Source organism: Tursiops truncatus, chromosome 19 (genome assembly GCF_011762595.2).
Source record: "Tursiops truncatus isolate mTurTru1 chromosome 19, mTurTru1.mat.Y, whole genome shotgun sequence".
NCBI lineage: Eukaryota > Metazoa > Chordata > Mammalia > Artiodactyla > Delphinidae > Tursiops > Tursiops truncatus.
The window spans coordinates 51,105,907-51,122,755 of record NC_047052.1 but is presented as its reverse complement, the minus strand read 5'-3'; the positions used below and the strand labels follow the sequence as shown (position 1 = coordinate 51,122,755).

At 55.1% G+C, this 16,849-nt stretch overlaps 3 protein-coding genes across 16 annotated transcripts in view; 2 read left to right on the top strand and 1 right to left on the bottom strand.

Annotated features, from left to right (window-relative positions):
• The first annotated feature begins 144 nt into the window (after window positions 1–144).
• Window positions 145–7,601, top strand: TULP2 (TUB like protein 2). Of its 2 annotated transcripts, XM_073796129.1 has the most exons (12): window positions 180–584; window positions 982–1,014; window positions 1,469–1,520; window positions 1,942–2,068; window positions 2,755–2,892; window positions 3,137–3,253; window positions 3,991–4,073; window positions 4,737–5,048; window positions 6,195–6,307; window positions 6,828–6,942; window positions 7,028–7,126; window positions 7,359–7,601. In XM_073796129.1, the coding sequence occupies exons 1-12, from the start codon at window positions 556–558 to the stop codon at window positions 7,599–7,601; spliced, it is 1,461 nt and encodes a 486-aa protein (XP_073652230.1). In that variant the 5' UTR covers window positions 180–555. The 2 variants fall into 2 exon arrangements, 1 of the variants encoding a protein (XP_073652230.1); XR_012328064.1 differs by lacking the exon at window positions 6,828–6,942 and having other exon boundaries at window positions 145–584; window positions 7,359–7,492.
• A 220-nt stretch (window positions 7,602–7,821) lies between these two features.
• Window positions 7,822–16,849, top strand: part of PLEKHA4 (pleckstrin homology domain containing A4) — a 32,062-nt gene continuing 23,034 nt past the window's right edge. For 3 of the 13 annotated variants that reach the window (XM_033846361.2, XM_033846355.2, XM_073796128.1), the window contains exons 1-3: window positions 7,822–7,940; window positions 15,323–15,412; window positions 16,675–16,782. In XM_033846361.2, coding sequence (XP_033702252.1) covers window positions 7,926–7,940; window positions 15,323–15,412; window positions 16,675–16,782 — 213 coding nt within the window. In that variant the 5' untranslated portion in view covers window positions 7,822–7,925. Of the gene's footprint in view, window positions 7,941–14,185; window positions 14,862–15,226; window positions 15,413–16,674; window positions 16,783–16,849 lie in introns of those variants that run through there. The other 10 variants (XM_033846362.2, XM_033846359.2, XM_073796127.1 and 7 more) reach the window with 10 other exon arrangements.
• Window positions 9,482–12,875, bottom strand: PPP1R15A (protein phosphatase 1 regulatory subunit 15A). The gene is made up of 3 exons (XM_033846368.2): window positions 12,609–12,875; window positions 10,335–11,708; window positions 9,482–9,902 (listed from the first exon to the last, which is right to left on the bottom strand). The coding sequence occupies exons 2-3, from the start codon at window positions 11,697–11,699 to the stop codon at window positions 9,630–9,632; spliced, it is 1,638 nt and encodes a 545-aa protein (XP_033702259.1). The 5' UTR covers window positions 11,700–11,708; window positions 12,609–12,875; the 3' UTR covers window positions 9,482–9,629.

Here is a 16,849-nt window from a genome sequence, read left to right as displayed (position 1 = left end):
CCTGTCTAGCGGCCCCGCCCCTTGTCGAAGTCGGTGGCCTTTTCTCGAAAGCCGAGCCTCCTTTCTCGGAAGCCCTACCTTTTGACGCCACATACCCTGCTTTTTAGGCGAAAGAACGGAGACTTTCAAAGAGAACTACAACTCCCTGTTGGGCCAGGGGAAAATGAGTCAGCTTCCGCGGGCATCTTGGCCTCTTCGCCTCATGGGAGTTGTAGTTTTCCCATTTGTTTTCTCTCCTAGAAGTGGCTGTAAATTACAGATCGGTAGTAGTTGGCACAGGTCACGTTATAAGTTTATTATATAAGAGAGAGGTGTAGAGCGAGCCTGCGATGCGGCCTCTGTCAGGTCCCTTTAAGGAACACCTGCATGCTCTTCCAATTCAGAACCCCTGGAGCAGGGTTGCCTGGCTACAGCAGAGGCCAGGGGTCATTGCTTTGTTGGAAGTGGAACGTGGGGAGCCAGGAGGGAGGGGATTAGGGCAGGTCCCAGTGGGAATCCCCCCTCCCTCTAAGCCCTCTTTTTCCCCCCTGCTTACTTCCCAGAGACCCAGCGATTATGTCACTGGTTCCCAAAGATAGGGTCAGGTACGTTTAGAAATTGGCCAGAGAGGCAAAGAACTGAGGTGGGAATGTGAAAAGCCTCTCCAGGCACGAGAGGAGGAAAGGGAGTCTCCAGGATCCTAGGGAGGTGGGTGCTGGGGGTCTAGAATCACTGGGGATGGGGTGTTTGGGGTCCAGAGTCCTGAGTTCTCATGTCTGGGTGAAGGAGAGAGGTAGGTATTTGGGGAAGAGAGAGCTGGACTCCTGGGCTCCTGATAGTGACGAAAGCTGGAAACAGGCTACTGGGTCCCTAGCAAGTGTTGGTGCTGGAATTCGGGCTGCCTGGGCCAGGGGAAAATTTAAAGCTTAAGATCAGGTGTTGAAGGGAAGAGTCCATTGGGATGTTGGGTCTGGGACCTGACTCCTCATTTTGCTTCTCCAGGATGTCTCAGGAGAATGACACATGGAAGAAAGAGTGAGTGGGGGAAATGAGATGGGCAGGGGTGGAGATGGGGGTGCAAGGGGGAGCTCAAAGTCTGATTATGCCCACACCTACTCAGCTCTGGTCTCATAATGATGTTTGCAGGTTCAGCACCATTGGCCTTGCAGGAAGGGCCTGGGGGCTTGGATTTCTGGATCCTACCTAAAGGGAGGGAGCTATAAATGAGGACTCCTGGGTCTGAAAGAGGAAGGGATGGGGGGTCTGAGTCCTGGGACAGGAGGGGCCTAGGATCTCTGACTCCTGGATTCTAGACAGGCCAGTGCTGTGAGAAAGAGCTTCAGAACTGGTGGAGCAGGCTCAGGTTCTGCCTCTTCTGTGTCCTCACAAATGTTCAGAACCCTAAGTTGGTCAGGGGGAAGAAGGGGAGGGGCTCTTGGGCAACCAGGGTGCCCTGCTTGCTGTCACTGTGAATCTGCACCTCTCTCAGGGCCCTGGGGGATGAGCTTGCCGCCATGAGGCTGCAGAAGCTGGAACAGCAGGTACTGTGCTCGGGAATCCTGCCACCCCCGACTCTTCCATCTTCCATACCTCCCCAGGGGCCCCACCCCCAGGACTTGCTCTGGGACTCCTGGTCCTCGTTGGTTCTCTCGGAGCCTCAAGTTTTGCAATTGGGAAATGAGAAAATAGGAATTTGGGATCTCAAGTAGCAAACCTTGGTGATGAGACTCCAAAATTTCTAAGGAACAAGGGTTCTGGAGAGCAGGACTCCTAGGTCCTGGGGGAGGAGGGGCCTGGGAGCCAGGACTCCTGGATCTAAGGAAGGAGTTGCTGAGGGACTGAAGGCCTGGAACTCTCCCACCGACGCAGGACGCCCCTTGCCCCAGGCCCTTTCACCCATGTCTTCTGGTCCGGTTCCAACCCTCCCATTCCCGCCCATACACCCTTTTCCCGCTCGCGCAGCGGCGGTTGTTTGAGATGAAGCAGCGACGGAAGCGCCAAGAGCCCCTCATGGTTCAGGCCAATCCTGACGCTTCCCTGCGGCCCCGGCGACCGCGGCAGCGGGAGGAGCGCTTCTCGGGTGACAGCGGTGAGGAAAGGTTCCCAGGGTCGGGCAGGAGCACAGCCCTGGAGGGAGGGGTCTGTGGGAGTGCGGAGCCTAAAGGCCTTAGACGGGAAGGACCTGGCGGAGCCCTGGTGCGGGGACTTGTAGAGCACGAGAGCGGGGCCTGACAGAACCCTTGGGTGGAGCCCAGGAGAGCCTGAGTGCAGGGCCTGTGAGGGCCCAGGGGAAGGACCTGTGAGAGTTCGGGGGCGGGGTCAGGGAGAGCGCGGGTGCGGGGTGTGGTGCAACTAGAGGTGGGGCCCGAAAGAGTCCTGTGATTGGGCTTGTTAGAGCTCCGGGGCGGAGCCTGGGGCAGCTGGGGACCGCCCAGAAAGTGCTGGGGCGGGGCCTGGAAAAGCTCCGGGTTGCAGTTAGGCAGAAGAAACCTCACTGCTGAAGTAGGCGAAGCCCGAGGGCTGGGACTGGGTTATTTAGAACCGAGGTACTGGAGAGCCCGCGTGAGATTGTTTACACGCGGAATCGAGACAATTTAGCGGTAGGGCTGTGCTTGTTTGAGTCTTGGGATGGAGTTAGGGTCCTGAGTGGGTCTTGGGGGTTTGGGTAGTCAGTTAATCAGGGAAGATATCTCGGAGACCAGTGAGGAGGCGGATCTTCTCAGATGACCGGAATTTGTACATCGTGTTAATGGGCCTCGCCGTACCTTCTCCCAGGCCCCGGGAACCCTTTCCTTCAGGAGAACGTGCCAGAGACACATCTGCGCCCTGGTGCCCGCAGTGTCCTGAGCACCGTGAGCTGCGGTGGAGATGGCAGTGGCGACCGTGGACCCCTGGTATCGCCGACAGAAACAGGTAATCTCAAATCCCTGGGCCGCCTATACACTGGAACTCCACTCCCACTAGAACCCAGGAGTCTGGAACCTCAGTCCTTGCTCTCCAAAGGACCCCCAGGGGCCCCGTTTCCTTCACACCAAGGAGTCCAGGTCCTGAACCTTCTCCTTCTCCAACACGCAAGAATCTGAATCTCCAGCCCTCTCCTCCCCCAGTATTCAGAAATCCCAGTCTCCAGACCCGCCCCCCCCATCCTGATTACCAGGCAGTTCCGATCTCGAGTTGGAGGAAGTCTCCGTGGAGGATATTCCTGCCTCACCACCTCCTTATGAAGAGCCTCCGGGGACTCGGCGCAGGGGTTGGCCAGCCCGCCAACGACCTGGTAATTTCTGGGACATTGGGTGAAATCTGGTCCCCTGGTCCATGTGGCAAATCCTCCCCCTTTTTGGTAACAGCTTTGTCGAGATATATTTCACATACTATACAATTCACTCATTTAAAGTTTACAATTCCATGGTTTTCAGTATATTTACCAAGATGTGCAACAATTACCACAATGAATTCTAGAACATTATCATCACCCACAAAAGAAAGCCCTATACCTTTTATCAGTCAACCCCCCCCCACAATTTCTCCCAGACCTAAGTAACCACTAATCTAATTTCTGTCTCTTTAGATTTGCCTATTTTGGATATTTCTATATTCATATGTAGAATAATACAGTATATAATCGTTTGTGATTGACTTCTTTTGCTTAGCATGCTTTCAATGTTCACCTATGTTGTAGCATTATCAGTATTTCATTCCTTTTTATTTCTTAATATTCCACTGTGGTGACATTTCCTTTTATTCTCATGACATGATCAACGATTTCAATAACAGGACTCTGGGTTACCACTCCAAACTTCGCTCCCTCCTCCCGGATGCTCTCTGTGGGACATGGGAAAGAGAGGACTCTAACTACTCCCTGTCCTTAGATCCAGAGAGCAGTCAAAGACAGTAGGGTTCGGAAACCCAGGGGTTCTGGCCTTCTCCAGCTAGCACTGATGACCTTGTCCCGAGCTCCTGGGACCCAGGTGTCCTGAGCTCAGTCTTCTTCGGGCTTCTTCCACCCTTTAGGGGGCAGTGCTGAGGACGACAGCGAATCCCAGGATGTTGGAGATGAACACGAGGTGCCCAGTCCGAGACCAAACCCTGGAATGGTTGGTGACGGGGGCCATGGAGACTTAGCCTCCAACAAGGTGGGAGGTGGCACAGGCAATAAGGACATAGGAGGAGGAGGGCTAGTTTCGGACTCTAGTGGGGACGGGACTCTAAAATTCTGCAGCCCAGTCAAGGGCCCTTTTTACTGGTGAGTGGAACCTGTTATGTTTGGGCTAGCAGAGGCGCACCATTTATTGAGTCAATCTAGAGGATTTGAATTGATGTGAGTATATACATTAAAACCCAGCCCCTCGAAAGGCAGCGAGCTTTGGAAAGGGTGAGAAAGGGCCAACTGGCCCTCACTTTGCTACTGATGAAAGTGAGATAGTTTCAGTTGAGTAGACCCAATGAACATTGGTATTAGAGGAATGGGCAATGCTTTCAAAGGCATTCTCCAATCGGTAGGTGGAATGGGTGTGGCTGCAGAGGGAGGCTAATGGTGCTGGCCAATCAACACTTGAAGAGGGCTTGGTGGGGTGGGCCCCTTGAATGTACTGGCCAATCAGAAAGTGGCTTAGATGCTTGACCAATAGACAGAAAACTCGGTCGAAAGAGGGCGTAACCCTGAGTTGGAATGGCCAATCGCTAGTTGGCAAGGCGTTGCGGGGGGGGGGAGGGCGGGTCTCGGCTGTCCCTCAACTTGAATTTGGCACGTGGGCTAGGGCGAAGACCTGCAAGAGAAGAAAGAGGAGTCGGAGTCTACAGTGAGGAACTTCCCATGGGCGACCGACGAAGAGGTGTCCGAGGCCCCGGAAGGCGCGGGCGGCGCGGGCAACAGCGATGTGGGGAGCTCGCTCCGCTGGCCTCCCCGCGCCCCAGGCCCTCGGCTGGGCGAGGACATGGAAGCGTATGTGCTGCGGCCAGCGCTGCGCGGTCGCACGGTGCAGTGTCACATCAGCCGCGACAAGCGCGGGGTAGACAAGGGCATGTTCCCTTTCTACTATCTCTACCTGGAGGCGGCCGACGGCCGAAAGGTGCGGTCTGGTAGCCTCGGAAGCAAGTCCCACCTCCCAAGGGCAAGTCCCGCCCCTTTCTGAGCGAGGTTAAGACTTAGGCGAATCCAGGCCTTGCTCGTCATTGAACTAGGACTAGTCAGCTCCAGCGCCAAGTCCTGCCTTTCACAGCACTAGGATTCTTTCCTCTCAGAGCCCGATAGGCCCTCCCCATCCCATAATCCAGCCCTGTCCACTCTCGAGTTGGGCCCGCCTTTCTCAAGGCTAGGCCGCGCCCAGTCGGAAGGTCCCAAGCCCCACCCCTTACAGACCCTCGTGAGGTACTGGCCTCATCTTTTTCGATCCAAGTCTGGTCCCTCAGTGAGCCTTCTGTGTTATCAGGCCCCACCCAATCCTGGGACAGGCCCCGCCTCTCAGGAGCCAAGCCCCTTGCTTCGTGGATTTTCCACCCAAAGCCAAGCGACTCCCCTCTCAGTCTGGCCATTCCTGTCTCAAGTGTGGCCGCTTCTCCTCAATTACTCATTCTCTCCCAGAAAGAGGCTTTTCCCCTACTCAGTGCCAGACCTGGTTTTTCCCCGATGAAACACGTACTGAAGTCCTGCTGCGATGTTCCAAGTGAGGCTCTTCCCTATTCTCCAAAGACAGGCCCTGCCTGCCAGTCAGGCTCGCCCCTCCCTGGGCTCAGCCCCAACCCTGAACCCAATGGCCGAAGGAATAAGAGGCAGATATTAAGATGTGAAATGGGGCTTCCCTGGTGGCGCAGTGGTTGAGAGTCCGCCTGCCGATGCAGGGGACACGGGTTCGTGCCCCGGTCCGGGAAGATCCCGCGTGCCGCGGAGCGGCTGGGCCCGTGAGCCATGGCCGCTGAGCCTGCGCGTCCGGAGCCTGTGCTCCGCAACGGGAGAGGCCACAACAGTGAGAGGCCCGCGTACCGCAAAAAAAAAAAAAAAAAAAAAAAAAAAAAAGATGTGAAATGAAGCTCCCCATTCAGGACCCAGCTGATGACTTCCTTCAGTGAGAACCGCATCTCCCAGCAAGCCTTGGGACGCTTATTGCTCCATTACCCTTTCCTCTGTCTTGGGGACCTGGTGTTTCCTTGTCTTTGGACCCCTCGCCCTAGCCAAATACCAGAAATCGATTCTAATGGGCTGTTTCTCACATCCACAGCACTTCCTTCTGGCTGGGCGCAAGAGAAAAAGGAGCAAAACCTCTAATTACCTCGTCTCCCTGGACCCCACAGACCTATCTCGGGATGGGGAAAATTTTGTGGGCAAAGTCAGGTGGGCAGAGTCCTGATGTGTGTGATAAACAGGTGGCAGAGGGCCGGGGGTTGGGGGGGAAGGGGACAATTGAACTACATTTCCCAGCGGGCTGTAGAGTACAAGTTCCACCTGCCCTACAATTTTTTCTCTTGGGGACTGATGGGTTTTGTAGTTCTTCAAGTTGCAACCCCAGGGTGGTTGGAAATAGAACTGAAGGCTTTGGAGCAGAGGCTGGCATTTAAGACATTTGACTTCTTGAGAGACACGGGGCTGGCATTCCTAAATTCCTGTGGGAGAAGAGGGCTGGGATATGTGAATTCTTTTATCTTGGAAGGGCGTTCCTAAAGGGCCAAGGCAGGAGGCTAAAATCATGGCTCACCAAAGAAAGAGAGGGGGCTGGGACTAGATACATGGAACATGGGACATGAATCTTTTGTAGAGGATTGATTGGAAGAGTTCATGAGATGACATGGGAAAGCAGTTAATGTAAAATAGGAATAATTATTATGTTTATCTGACCACTTCCCTCCTGGAGCAGATCTAATGTCTTGGGCACCAAATTCACCATCTTCGACAATGGGGTGAATCCAGAAAGGAAGAATTTTGTCCCAGAGACTGCTCGGATCAGGGAGGAGCTGGGGGCTGTGTGTTATGTGAGTGTCTGGGAGACGAGAGAGAGTGGAGCAGGACGGTGGGGAGGGAGAAAGAAGAAGGCCAAATGGAGCATACTACCCTCAGGAGACCAACATCTTGGGATTCCGAGGGCCCCGGAAAATGACTGTGATCATTCCAGGAATCGACGCCCAGAACCAGAGAATCAGTGTCCAGCCACAAAATGTGAGTCCGCCAAGGTTGAGTCTCTGGGTCAATGGGGAGGAAGGGCTGGGGGACCGGCCATAGGTCCTAAGGGGAGAGGGAGCCGATGGACTGCATAAGGTCATATATGAAGCCGGGAGGACTGTGTCAGACTTGTTTCTCAGGAAGGAGAGCCTAGGGACTCAAAATTCTGCGTCTGGAGGAAAAAAGCTTGTTGGTAGTTGGTTAACCACGTCCCCACTTTACCCTCTAGGAACAGGAGTCGCTATTGAGTCGCCTCCAACGGGGGGCCAACCAGGGGCTGGTCCTGCTGCAAAATAAAGCCCCATCGTGGAGCGACGAGAGCGGCGCCTACGTGCTCAATTTTCATGGTCGCGTCACTAGGACCTCGATCAAGAACTTCCAGATCGTGCATCCGGATGACCGTGAGTTCCTAGGAACTGGTTTACCTGGGCAAGGGAGCAGGACAAGAACTACTTCTCCCATTAGCACTTGAGCGTTTTTCTAGGCAGGGCCGACTCCGCGCTATTGCAAAGCCTATTGGGAAGTGTAGTTTACAAGGCCCTCTGCCATATAAACTGCACTTCCGGAGGATTCCGCGCATAGTGAGGGCGCCGCACAGCCTCTCGGGAGTCGTAGTTCTCGCGGCTCAGAGGCCCGCGGCAGGGAAATGACACCCGCTCCCCTTAGTTCCTGACTTCCTTCTCAGCGGACTACCTGGTGCTCCAGTTCGGTCGCGTAGCCCCAGACACGTTCACCATGGACTTCCGCTTCCCACTGTGTCCGCTCCAAGCCTTCGCCATCTGCTTGTCCAGTTTCGATGGGAAGCTGGCATGTGAGTAGTTCAATGAAATACTCTCATCAGCTTGTGTGCCTGCTCATTTGGAGAAAGGGCCCCAGCGTGCCTTCTTTTGTACCAGTTTACGAATAACCAACACTTATTAGACGCCGCCTGAGTGCCCCGTCCTGTGCTCTAGGCAGTGGGCTGTTCGGCAGCACTTGCTCTCCTGAAATCACAGTCCGATCATGGGGGATGGGTCTTAAACAACAAAAAAAATCAAAATGCTCGTCTGCTATGAATGAGGAAGGCACACAAGTTGGCTGGGTCAGAGCAAGATATCTCTTAAAAAAAAAAAATTTCATCTACATCTGAGAATCACAAGGAACTAGCTGAGCCAGAGGGGTCAGGGACGGGAACAGACAGTAGCCACAGCTCATACAGAGGTCTTAAGGTAGAAGGGGGCTTGGTCGGTTTGGGAATGAAAGGATAGTGTAGCAGGAGCCTGGGGAACCAATGGGGAGGGACAAGGTGTGAGGCTCGATAGGATGCAGGATGTTTGGACCATTCTTTTTTTTTTTTAATTAACTAATTAATTTTATTTATTAATTTTATTTTTTATTTTTGGCTGTGTTGGGTCTTCATTGCTGTGCGCCGGCTTTCTCTAGTTGTGGCAAGCAGGGGCTACTCTTCGTTGTGGTGCGTGGGCTTCTCATCCCGGTGGCTTCTCTTGTTGCGGAGCATGGGCTCTGGCCACATGGGCTTCAGTAGTTGCGGCACGCAGGCTCAGTAGTTGTGGCACGCAGGCTCAGTAGTTGTGGCATGTAGGCTCTAGAACGCAGGCTCAGTAGTTGTGGTGCACGGGCTTAGTTGCTCCATGGCATGTGGGATCTTCCCAGACCAGGGCTCGAACCCGAACCCGTGTGCCCTGCATTGGCAGGCGGATTCTTAACCACTGAGTCACCAGGGAAGCCCCCCACCCCCCACCCCCGGCCACTTTTGTTTGAACTGCTGTGAAGAGTTCTAAGCTGGTGAGGTAAAGTAGGATGGGTAATTGGAAGACATCCATGAGAGTGAGAATAAATACTAGCCAACACTTATGTTATTTGACAAACATTGTTTTAATTATGACTTCCTTTGGGGCCTTACAAACTCATAAGGTATGTGCAATTGTTAGCCGCATTTTACAGATAAGGAAACTGAGTCTATGGACACATGATTTATAAATGTGAAATCAGGCCCACTCATAAATGTGAAAGCCTTGAGGAACTCACCACATCTGCCAGTAGGAGGATGAGTCTTTGTATTCCAAGGACACACAGAAAACTGGAGCTTAACCCTTTTTTGGTGAGTCCAGTTCCCAGCTGCCTTGGGGAGATAACTGTCCGGGGTTTAATCAAATATAGGTGGAAGCCAAAGAAAAACGACAAAAGCCACCAGTCCTTAGTTCAAAAGAAGCCTCGGAATGGGAAGAGGGACGATGGGAAATGTAATTTATCCTCTATTGAGAGGCTCGCCTTTATGCTGTTCTCTCGCAACTGTTTTGGGGACCCAGGAGTAGTGGATGGTGTCAGTTCAGACACACACGGAGACGCTGCTCACTATGAAAAGCTTTATTCCTTATATAAATCAACACTTAAAAATAAATAGTTAATAACACGAAAACTACTTCATCTTAGCCACGCCTCCCACTGAGGTCCAGGCAAGGAGACACACAGGGAGGAGATGGAGAGGCCAGAATGTGGCTCAAAGGTGTGGTCTGCATGGGGACATGGGTAAGGTCGGGGTAGGGGCAGGTATGGTGGCCAGAGAAGTGGGAGGGTTCCCGAGGCGTGCCCAGGCCCTGGCCCGGGCGGCAGGGGTGAGGTAGGGACCCAGCTCCTCTTGGGCTTGGGCGATGCGTCGGGCAAAGCGGCTGCGATCCCGGGCGAACTGCTCCCAGGGGCCTCTGCGGGCGGCCTGGGCGGGTCCCGCCCAGACAGCCAGGAGATGGACGGAGACCTTCTCAGAGAAGCGCACCTGGAGATGGACCGTCACAGACATGGGGAGACACAGAGATACAGACACAATATACAAACGGCCACAGGTTGCGGGGTGTGGGGAGAGGCAAGGAGACAGAGAGAACCAAACAAAAATTAGCTGCACAACAGCACTTGTTATCTGGCTAGTCATTCACCCACCAGCGGATCCTCCATCTGACTCACTGAAGATGGAGGTAGTTCCCTGGGGTTGACATCAGCACAGCTGCTCCTTCATCCCACAAGGGCCCAGCCTCTTGCAAAGGATTGCATTACAGTGAACACAGCCGTCCCAACGGAGCTCACATGCAACCCTCTGCAACACGGGGGACCCAGGAATCGGGGCCTCCAGCCCTTTCGCCCCCAGGCCCAGGAGTTTCAGCTCCCAGCCCTCTCCTTGCTAACCTCAAGAATCTGAGCCCTCAGCACCCACCTTTCTGGTCTTCAGGGGAGGCTCAGGGTCCCGATGCCTGGTGGGGGTTTCTGCAGACTTGAGGCGCATTTGCAGACGGAGGGGCAGCCGAGGAGGAGCCCAAGGAGGTGGGGCCTTCTCTCCAGGTAAATAGATGGCCACTCGGAAGGGGCAGGGCTCAGCTTCTCCCCACTCTGTGGCAGCTTCCCCTCCCTCTGTTTCCTCTCCAGGCTGATATATCCGGTCCCTGAAGAGGGCGCTCTGGGTCTGAAGGGAGGGACTTGGTTCCAAGTCAGCTGCTTCTGATTCATCATCTTCATCCTCATTCTCACCCTCACACTCAGTTTCCTCCTCTGTGTCCTCTCCTGGTCGGTACACCCAGGCCCTCAGGAAGGCACTTGTGTGTGGGATGGAAGAGGAAGCCTCAGCTTCTCCTGAATCACTGTCCTCCTCCTCCTCTTCCTCCTCTGTGATCTCACTGGATTGGTGCTGCCAGGTCCTGAGCAGGGGGCTCTGGGCTGGAACTGGGGAGTGTGGCTCTGGGTCAGCTTCTCCTTTCTCAGCTTTTATGGGCTTCTCCTCCTCAGGCTCCTCTCCTGACCAACACTCCCAGGCCCTGAGGTGGGAGCCTGCAGATGGGGGGCAAATGGAGGTCTTCGTGGCTGCTTTATTCTCTGTTCTTTCTTCCTCTGTGGCTCCATCCACGGGGCAGCACACCCAAGCTCTGGGCTTGGATCCCAGAGCTAAGGGAGAGGCAGATGTTCTAGGAGCTTCTTTATTTACAGCTTCTTCATCATCCTCCTCTTCCTCCACCCCTGGACAACATTCCCAGGGTGATGGAGGAAAAGAGAACGTGATCACTTCTTCATCTTCAGTAACCCCTTCTTCCTTAGATTCCTCCTCCCCAGGAAGGTCTTGCAGGGATGTTACCAGAAGGCTGGGGCACAGGGGAGCAGGCTGGCCATCCATAAATTCACTTCCCTGCTCTCTAGGGATACTGGTTGCTTCTTCCCTGCCATACTCTTCGTCATCATTATCTGAAAGTCCCCAGGCTTCAAGAAGAGAACACTTGGTTTCCAGGTCAGGGCAGGCCCCCCGGGATGCTTCTCCATCCTTCTCAGCTGCTCCACTGTCTCCAGTCTCCTCTTGAGGGTGCCTGCCCTTGGGGGCATGGTGAGTGGCCAGAGAAGCCTTAGCTTCTCCCTCCGGGACAGCTTCTCCCTGATCTGTTCCGGTTACTGCTTCCACCAACCAGGGCTCTGGAGATCTTGGGCCTCTCAGGTGGCTCCAGGCCCAGCTGAGAAGGCCCATCAGCGGGGACACGAGGTAGAAGGGGTGGGTATCCCTCCAGGGGGCAGGCTGATGGGGCACTTGGCCTGGGGCCATCTGTCTGGACTGGAAAAAAGGGAGAAAAAAAAGGAATCAAGTGGGGCTTCCCTGGTGGCGCAGTGGTTGAGAGTCCTCCTGCCGATGCAGGGGACACGGGTTCGTGCCCCGGTCCGGGAAGATCCCACATGCCGCGGAGCGGCTGGGCCCGTGAGCCATGGCCGCTGAGCCTGCGCTCCGCAACGGGAGAAGCCACAACAGTGAGAGGCCCGCGTACCGCAAAAAAAAAAAAAAAAAAAAAAGGAATCAAGTTTAGAAGCCATTTAGGGGATAGTATCAGAGGATGACCCTGAGTCATAGCAACGGAAACAGTAACACAAATAGCAACAGGAGAGTCCCTGCCCCACATTCCTTTCTGATCCCAGCCACTCCCATCTCTGTCCCTTGTTTCGCCACCTCTTCTCTCAATACCCAAGAGTCTGGGTCTCAACAAGCCCCTAGCCCCATCTGCTCTCACCCATTAAGTCCTAGTCCCAAGAAGAGAGAACACAGGTCCTCTACTTGCTTCTCTTGGGGACAAAGTCCTGGTCCCTGCTTCTCGCCCCCTCCTGAGGATTGACAAATCAGACCCCCATCACCCTCCTCCCTCGGAGACTCAAAAATTCCGATCCCCAGATGGTTCCTTCATTGGGGACCCAAGAGCCTGGCTCCCAGAACCCTCCTCCGTCTGGCTCAGGACTCCAAGTTCCCAATTCCTTCTGCTTCCGAAGTCTGAGCCCTAGGGTCCGTCCCACCCCTCCATACACAAGAGTTCAGGTTCCCAGGCCCTCCTTAGGACCCAGGAATCCGGGCCCCGAACCCTCCTATTTCGGAACCCTGAAGTCCGAGCTCCCTCCTCATGACTGACCAGCAGTCTGACCCCAGCCCCCAAACCCCTGGGGACCTAGGTGTTCCGACCCCCCAACTCACCGGCTCGGGACCGTGCGTCACCCTGGGGGCAGGAGCGCCGGCTGGGGCTGCCGCAAGCGATCACAGGTTCGGACGGCTCGGGAGGCCAGCGCGTTCATCTCGCCCTCCGGCGTTGGGCTCAGGGACTCAAGTTGTCACCGGCTGCTGCAAGTGCTGTCGCGACAAACGGGCGCGGGATCGTGCCGGGAGACGCAAAAAGACAAACAAGTGGGAAACTAAGCGGGTTTGCGCTGACGCTACCCGCAGGGCTTTTATAGGCCAACGCTGCCGGACGTGCTAACGCCAAGAGGGGAGGCGGGGTTTCGAAACGTAAACGCGAGGATCTGAACGGAAAACAAGGTTGGACTTCTCGCGGAGATTCCGGGCTTTGTGACGTCACGGCGGCGGCGGCGTTTCCAAGCGTGGCCACGCCCCAAGCAAGAGAGCTATCTCTCAAACGCGTGAACTGCTTAAGCAGTGAGGGAGCTCGCGTAACCCCTGTTGCAGACAGATGCCTCCCCCCTTATTTAACCAGCAGGCCCTACTCTAGAGTCTCCCACTTTCCCATCCGGTCGGCTTCCTACCCGGTGTGGGAGAGTATTATTGTTTCCATTTCACAGATGGGGAAACTGAGGCTTGGGAATGAAATCACTTGCTCAAGGTGGTCACAGCAGAGTCTAGATTCATTGCAAAAAAGACAGAATGTGTAAGCCCCCTGAAGGCGGGCACCTTGCATTGCTCACTGCCTGGCACATAGTAGGTGCTCAACAAATATGTGGTGAGGGGATACGAAACCAGAAACTCGGACCCCTTCCCTGTCTCAGGCACAAGGTTCCACTCTTAGGTTTCACCTGCTTCAAATTTGTACAAAACCTCTGCTTACACAAACTGAAATTCTGGCTGGGGAGCACCAACGGAACCTCATGGGAGAGTGGGGTCTTCTGCCACAAATTCCAGGCCCAGGGACACAATCCCAGTCCCGCCGCACCACCCACCCCTGACCTGGTCCGTAATGTTTTCCCTCAAAATACACCCAGAACCCGTGTCTCCCTCCTGAGGGGGTCAACCTCAGTCTAGAAGAGAATTTTCATCTGAATCTGAGGTGGAGATTGACACTGGCCATTTGACCATTCTCTCGCCAGCACCCAGGGATCAGGGGCCACTCCCTCCTCACTGGAGGTCCATCCACTTAAAGCCACACTTCCAGACCCCCAGCTCTATTCACAGCTCCGGAGTCCTGACTCCTAGCTCACACCTTCCCAGATACCCTGGAGTCTCAGCCCCCACCCCTTCCAAGATCCTAGCCATCTCCTTTCGGGGGAGGGGCGTGGTGCCCATGACTTAGGCCCCTGACTACCACCAGCCCACTGAGGCCCTGGAGTCCAGGCCCAGCTCCTACTCTCCAAACATTTAGAAATCCCAGCTTCAGCCTCTATGGGACCCTGGCTCCCCAGGCTCCAGCCCAACAGGGACCTAGGAATCGGGGAGGGGTGTGTGTGTGGCCCCTCAGCATGGGGTCAGCTGAGCCAGAGGTCAGGCTGTGGTGGGGAGGCCAGGAGGGGCGGGGTCAGCCGGGATTGGGAGGGGAGGCAGCCGCGTGGGCGGCTGGCAGACGGAGGGAAGGACCCGCAGAGAGGAAAGAGAAACTGGGAGAGCGGGGAAGAGAGAAAGTCAGAAGGGAAATCTGAGCGAGGAGGAAACAGTAGACGTGGAGGGCCACGGAGAAAGAGAAAGAGATTGAGTGTACGGGAGAGAGAGAGACAAGGGGGAACAGAGAGGGAGAGAGCGAGAGCGAGAGCGAGAGAGCGAGAGACAGAGAGCGAGAGAGAGAGAGAGAGAGAGAGAGAGAGAGAGAGAGAGAGAGAGAGAGAGAGAGAGAGAGAGAGAGAACGGGATGGAAACTTAAAGAAGAGACTCCATGAGTCCCAGAAAAAGATTTGGACAGAACCAGAAAGATTGGGAGAGAAAGTGATATGGGGGTGGGGATGCTGCCGAGGAGGGAATGAGTAAGAGAGAGATTGGAAGAGACAGAGATTAGAGAGTGAGAGAGACAGAAGGTGAGACTGGAGAGAGAGACAGTATAAGAGGAAGGTAGAGCGTGAGAGGAAGACTCACTATCAGAGACAAAGAGACAAAAGGGTGTGAATGAGCAGGTGAGAACTGAGGGCTATGAGAGTCATCCCCTAAGGGGCAGAGGAGGAGGGGGACTGTGCCTGGGTGTCCCAGGTTCCACGCTGCCCTCTTGCGCTCTCTGTCCTTGGGACCCCAGAGCTGGTAAGTTCCCTGGCTTGGCTGGGCGGGAGGAGCTGCCTGGGTGCACATTCCTGGTGCCCGGGTCTCAGTGGGGATGTTCTGGGGGTGCACGTGGGAGGGCAGGAGACAGGTAGCTGGGGGGCGGCTGGAAAGGGACAGGGAATGGGGGGTCTTGAGCACAGAGAGGGTCAAATTCCTGGCCAGCGTGCGGGGGGGGGGCAAGAATAAAGGGGCTCCTATTCTCTGTCTCTGGCTGCAGACAGCTGCCCCCTCCCTGCAGCTGCCAGTGCCGCCCACCTCTCTTGGCATCACTCTTGGTATGCGGTCCCGGGCCAGGGCCTCCCCCAGTCCCCCCAGGCCCCAAACAACAGGCTCTTTCTCCTCAGCCTCCTCCGACCTGCAAGCCCCTGACCCTGTCTGTGTCCCCAGCCGGGTCATCTGCAGAGAGGCACACACAGCCCCTTTTCTTCCCTCTCCCCAAGCCCTTGATGGAGGAAGGCAGACCTCGGAGCAGCCTCAGCCTGGCCAGCAGCGCCTCTACCATCTCCTCGCTTGGCAGCCTGAGCACCAAGGTTCGAGCTTCTTGGTGGGGCTGGGGAGGAGGGGGGTGCTCTGGGCTGCCCCATCCTCCTGTTTCCGAACCCTGGTTTCGGTGCCACCCGAGGGACTCTGATTGTCAAAAGCAAGGATCTTTAGCAACGGGGTGTGCCGAACCTAGCAAGGTCCCAAATTTCCCACCCGCCACAGCTAGGAATTCAGAGGCACTCCCAGCTGTCCCCACCCCTTGTATTTTCCTAATTCGAAGCCAGAGTAACAGCCCTGCTTAACTCTGGTTGCTAAGATAAGGCCACTCCCCAGCCGTGACCTCCCCTCTCCCCAGCCAGGAACTCAGTGGCTACTCTTATTAGGACTGAGAAATCCGTGTCCTGTCTCTAGCCATCCCATCTACCCAGTTCTGAAATCTGATAAAGGAAAGACCCTACTCCAACAATAAATATGCCCCATGTGGCCTGAGATTCTTGCATCCCAAATCATCACCCCAGCCCAAAGTTCAGTCATGACATTCATTTTCTTGTCCTCCAGACACTCCCCTCACTCATTTCTAGCTTCCCAAGTTCAGATTCTGTAGATTTGAACCTGACCTGGATCAGCGTCGTCACCAAGGAGGGGCATCCTGTGGGAATCTGGCCATGGGTGCCTGGGATATCTGTGTGCACAGGAGAGGGAGGCCCATCTACTGGGATGAAGGGATTTGGAGCTCCCACCGCCACCCTGGACATGATCGCTAAGGAATGTCATTCCTTGGCACTGAGGTATCCTTTGATTCCAGCTGACCCATCACTAGGGACTCAGCACAGAGGTCCTTCCTGACCATGGGGACCTCCCAGGCAGTATTGCCATCTTGGGTCCCAAAGGCTCTACTACATCTCGGGCTCTGGTGGCCAAGAGCATCCTCTCCTTGGCAGTGGACCCTCGATTCCCAAATTCCCTCCGCAGTGGCCAGTAGCCTCTTCCTTGCCTCCAGACACCTCCCGCCACGCATGAAAAGTGTCTGTCAACTCTGCACTATGCACATGCAATTCTCATCCCCAAACTCAGATGCCTCTTTATTTACTTTTTAATCTCAGTTCCCCGACCAGGGATTGAACCCGGACCACGGCAGTGAAAGCGCCGAATCCTAACCACTAGGCCACCAGGGAACTCCCTCAGCTCTCTCCTTGACCCAGTTTCTAAAGGCAGCTGAGGAGGGCCTTGGGTTGCCTGAGTCCCACTGCACCGCCTCCCCAAGTCCATCCCAAGGCCATGTTCACTTCTGTCCTCCTTGTCTCTTCAGAAGTCCACCCGGGCGGTAAGCAAGGTGCATGCCTTCGGGAAGAGGGGCAATGCACTCAGAAGGGACCCTAACCTCCCCGTGCACATCCGAGGCTGGCTTCATAAGCAGGTAGAGTGAGCAGAAGAAGGGAAAGGACACTCCAAGTGATGTTAGAGGCTGTGCCCCTGGCTGTCCA

What these genes read in the sequence shown, in the direction of transcription:
- TULP2 (XM_073796129.1), top strand. Translation starts at nt 556, where the DNA reads ATGTCACTGGTTCCCAAAGATAGGGTCAG. An exon ending in GTTCCCAAAGATAGGGTCAG is followed by an intron (nt 585 to 981) that starts GTACGTTTAGAA and finishes TTGCTTCTCCAG; the next exon opens with GATGTCTCAGGAGAATGACA. An exon ending in GCCAGCCCGCCAACGACCTG is followed by an intron (nt 3,254 to 3,990) that starts GTAATTTCTGGG and finishes TCCACCCTTTAG; the next exon opens with GGGGCAGTGCTGAGGACGAC.
- PPP1R15A (XM_033846368.2), bottom strand. Translation starts at nt 11,699, where the DNA reads ATGGCCCCAGGCCAAGTGCCCCATCAGCCTGCCCCCTGGAGGGATACC. An exon ending in CTCCCCTGAAGACCAGAAAG is followed by an intron (nt 9,903 to 10,334) that starts GTGGGTGCTGAG and finishes GTCCATCTCCAG; the next exon opens with GTGCGCTTCTCTGAGAAGGT.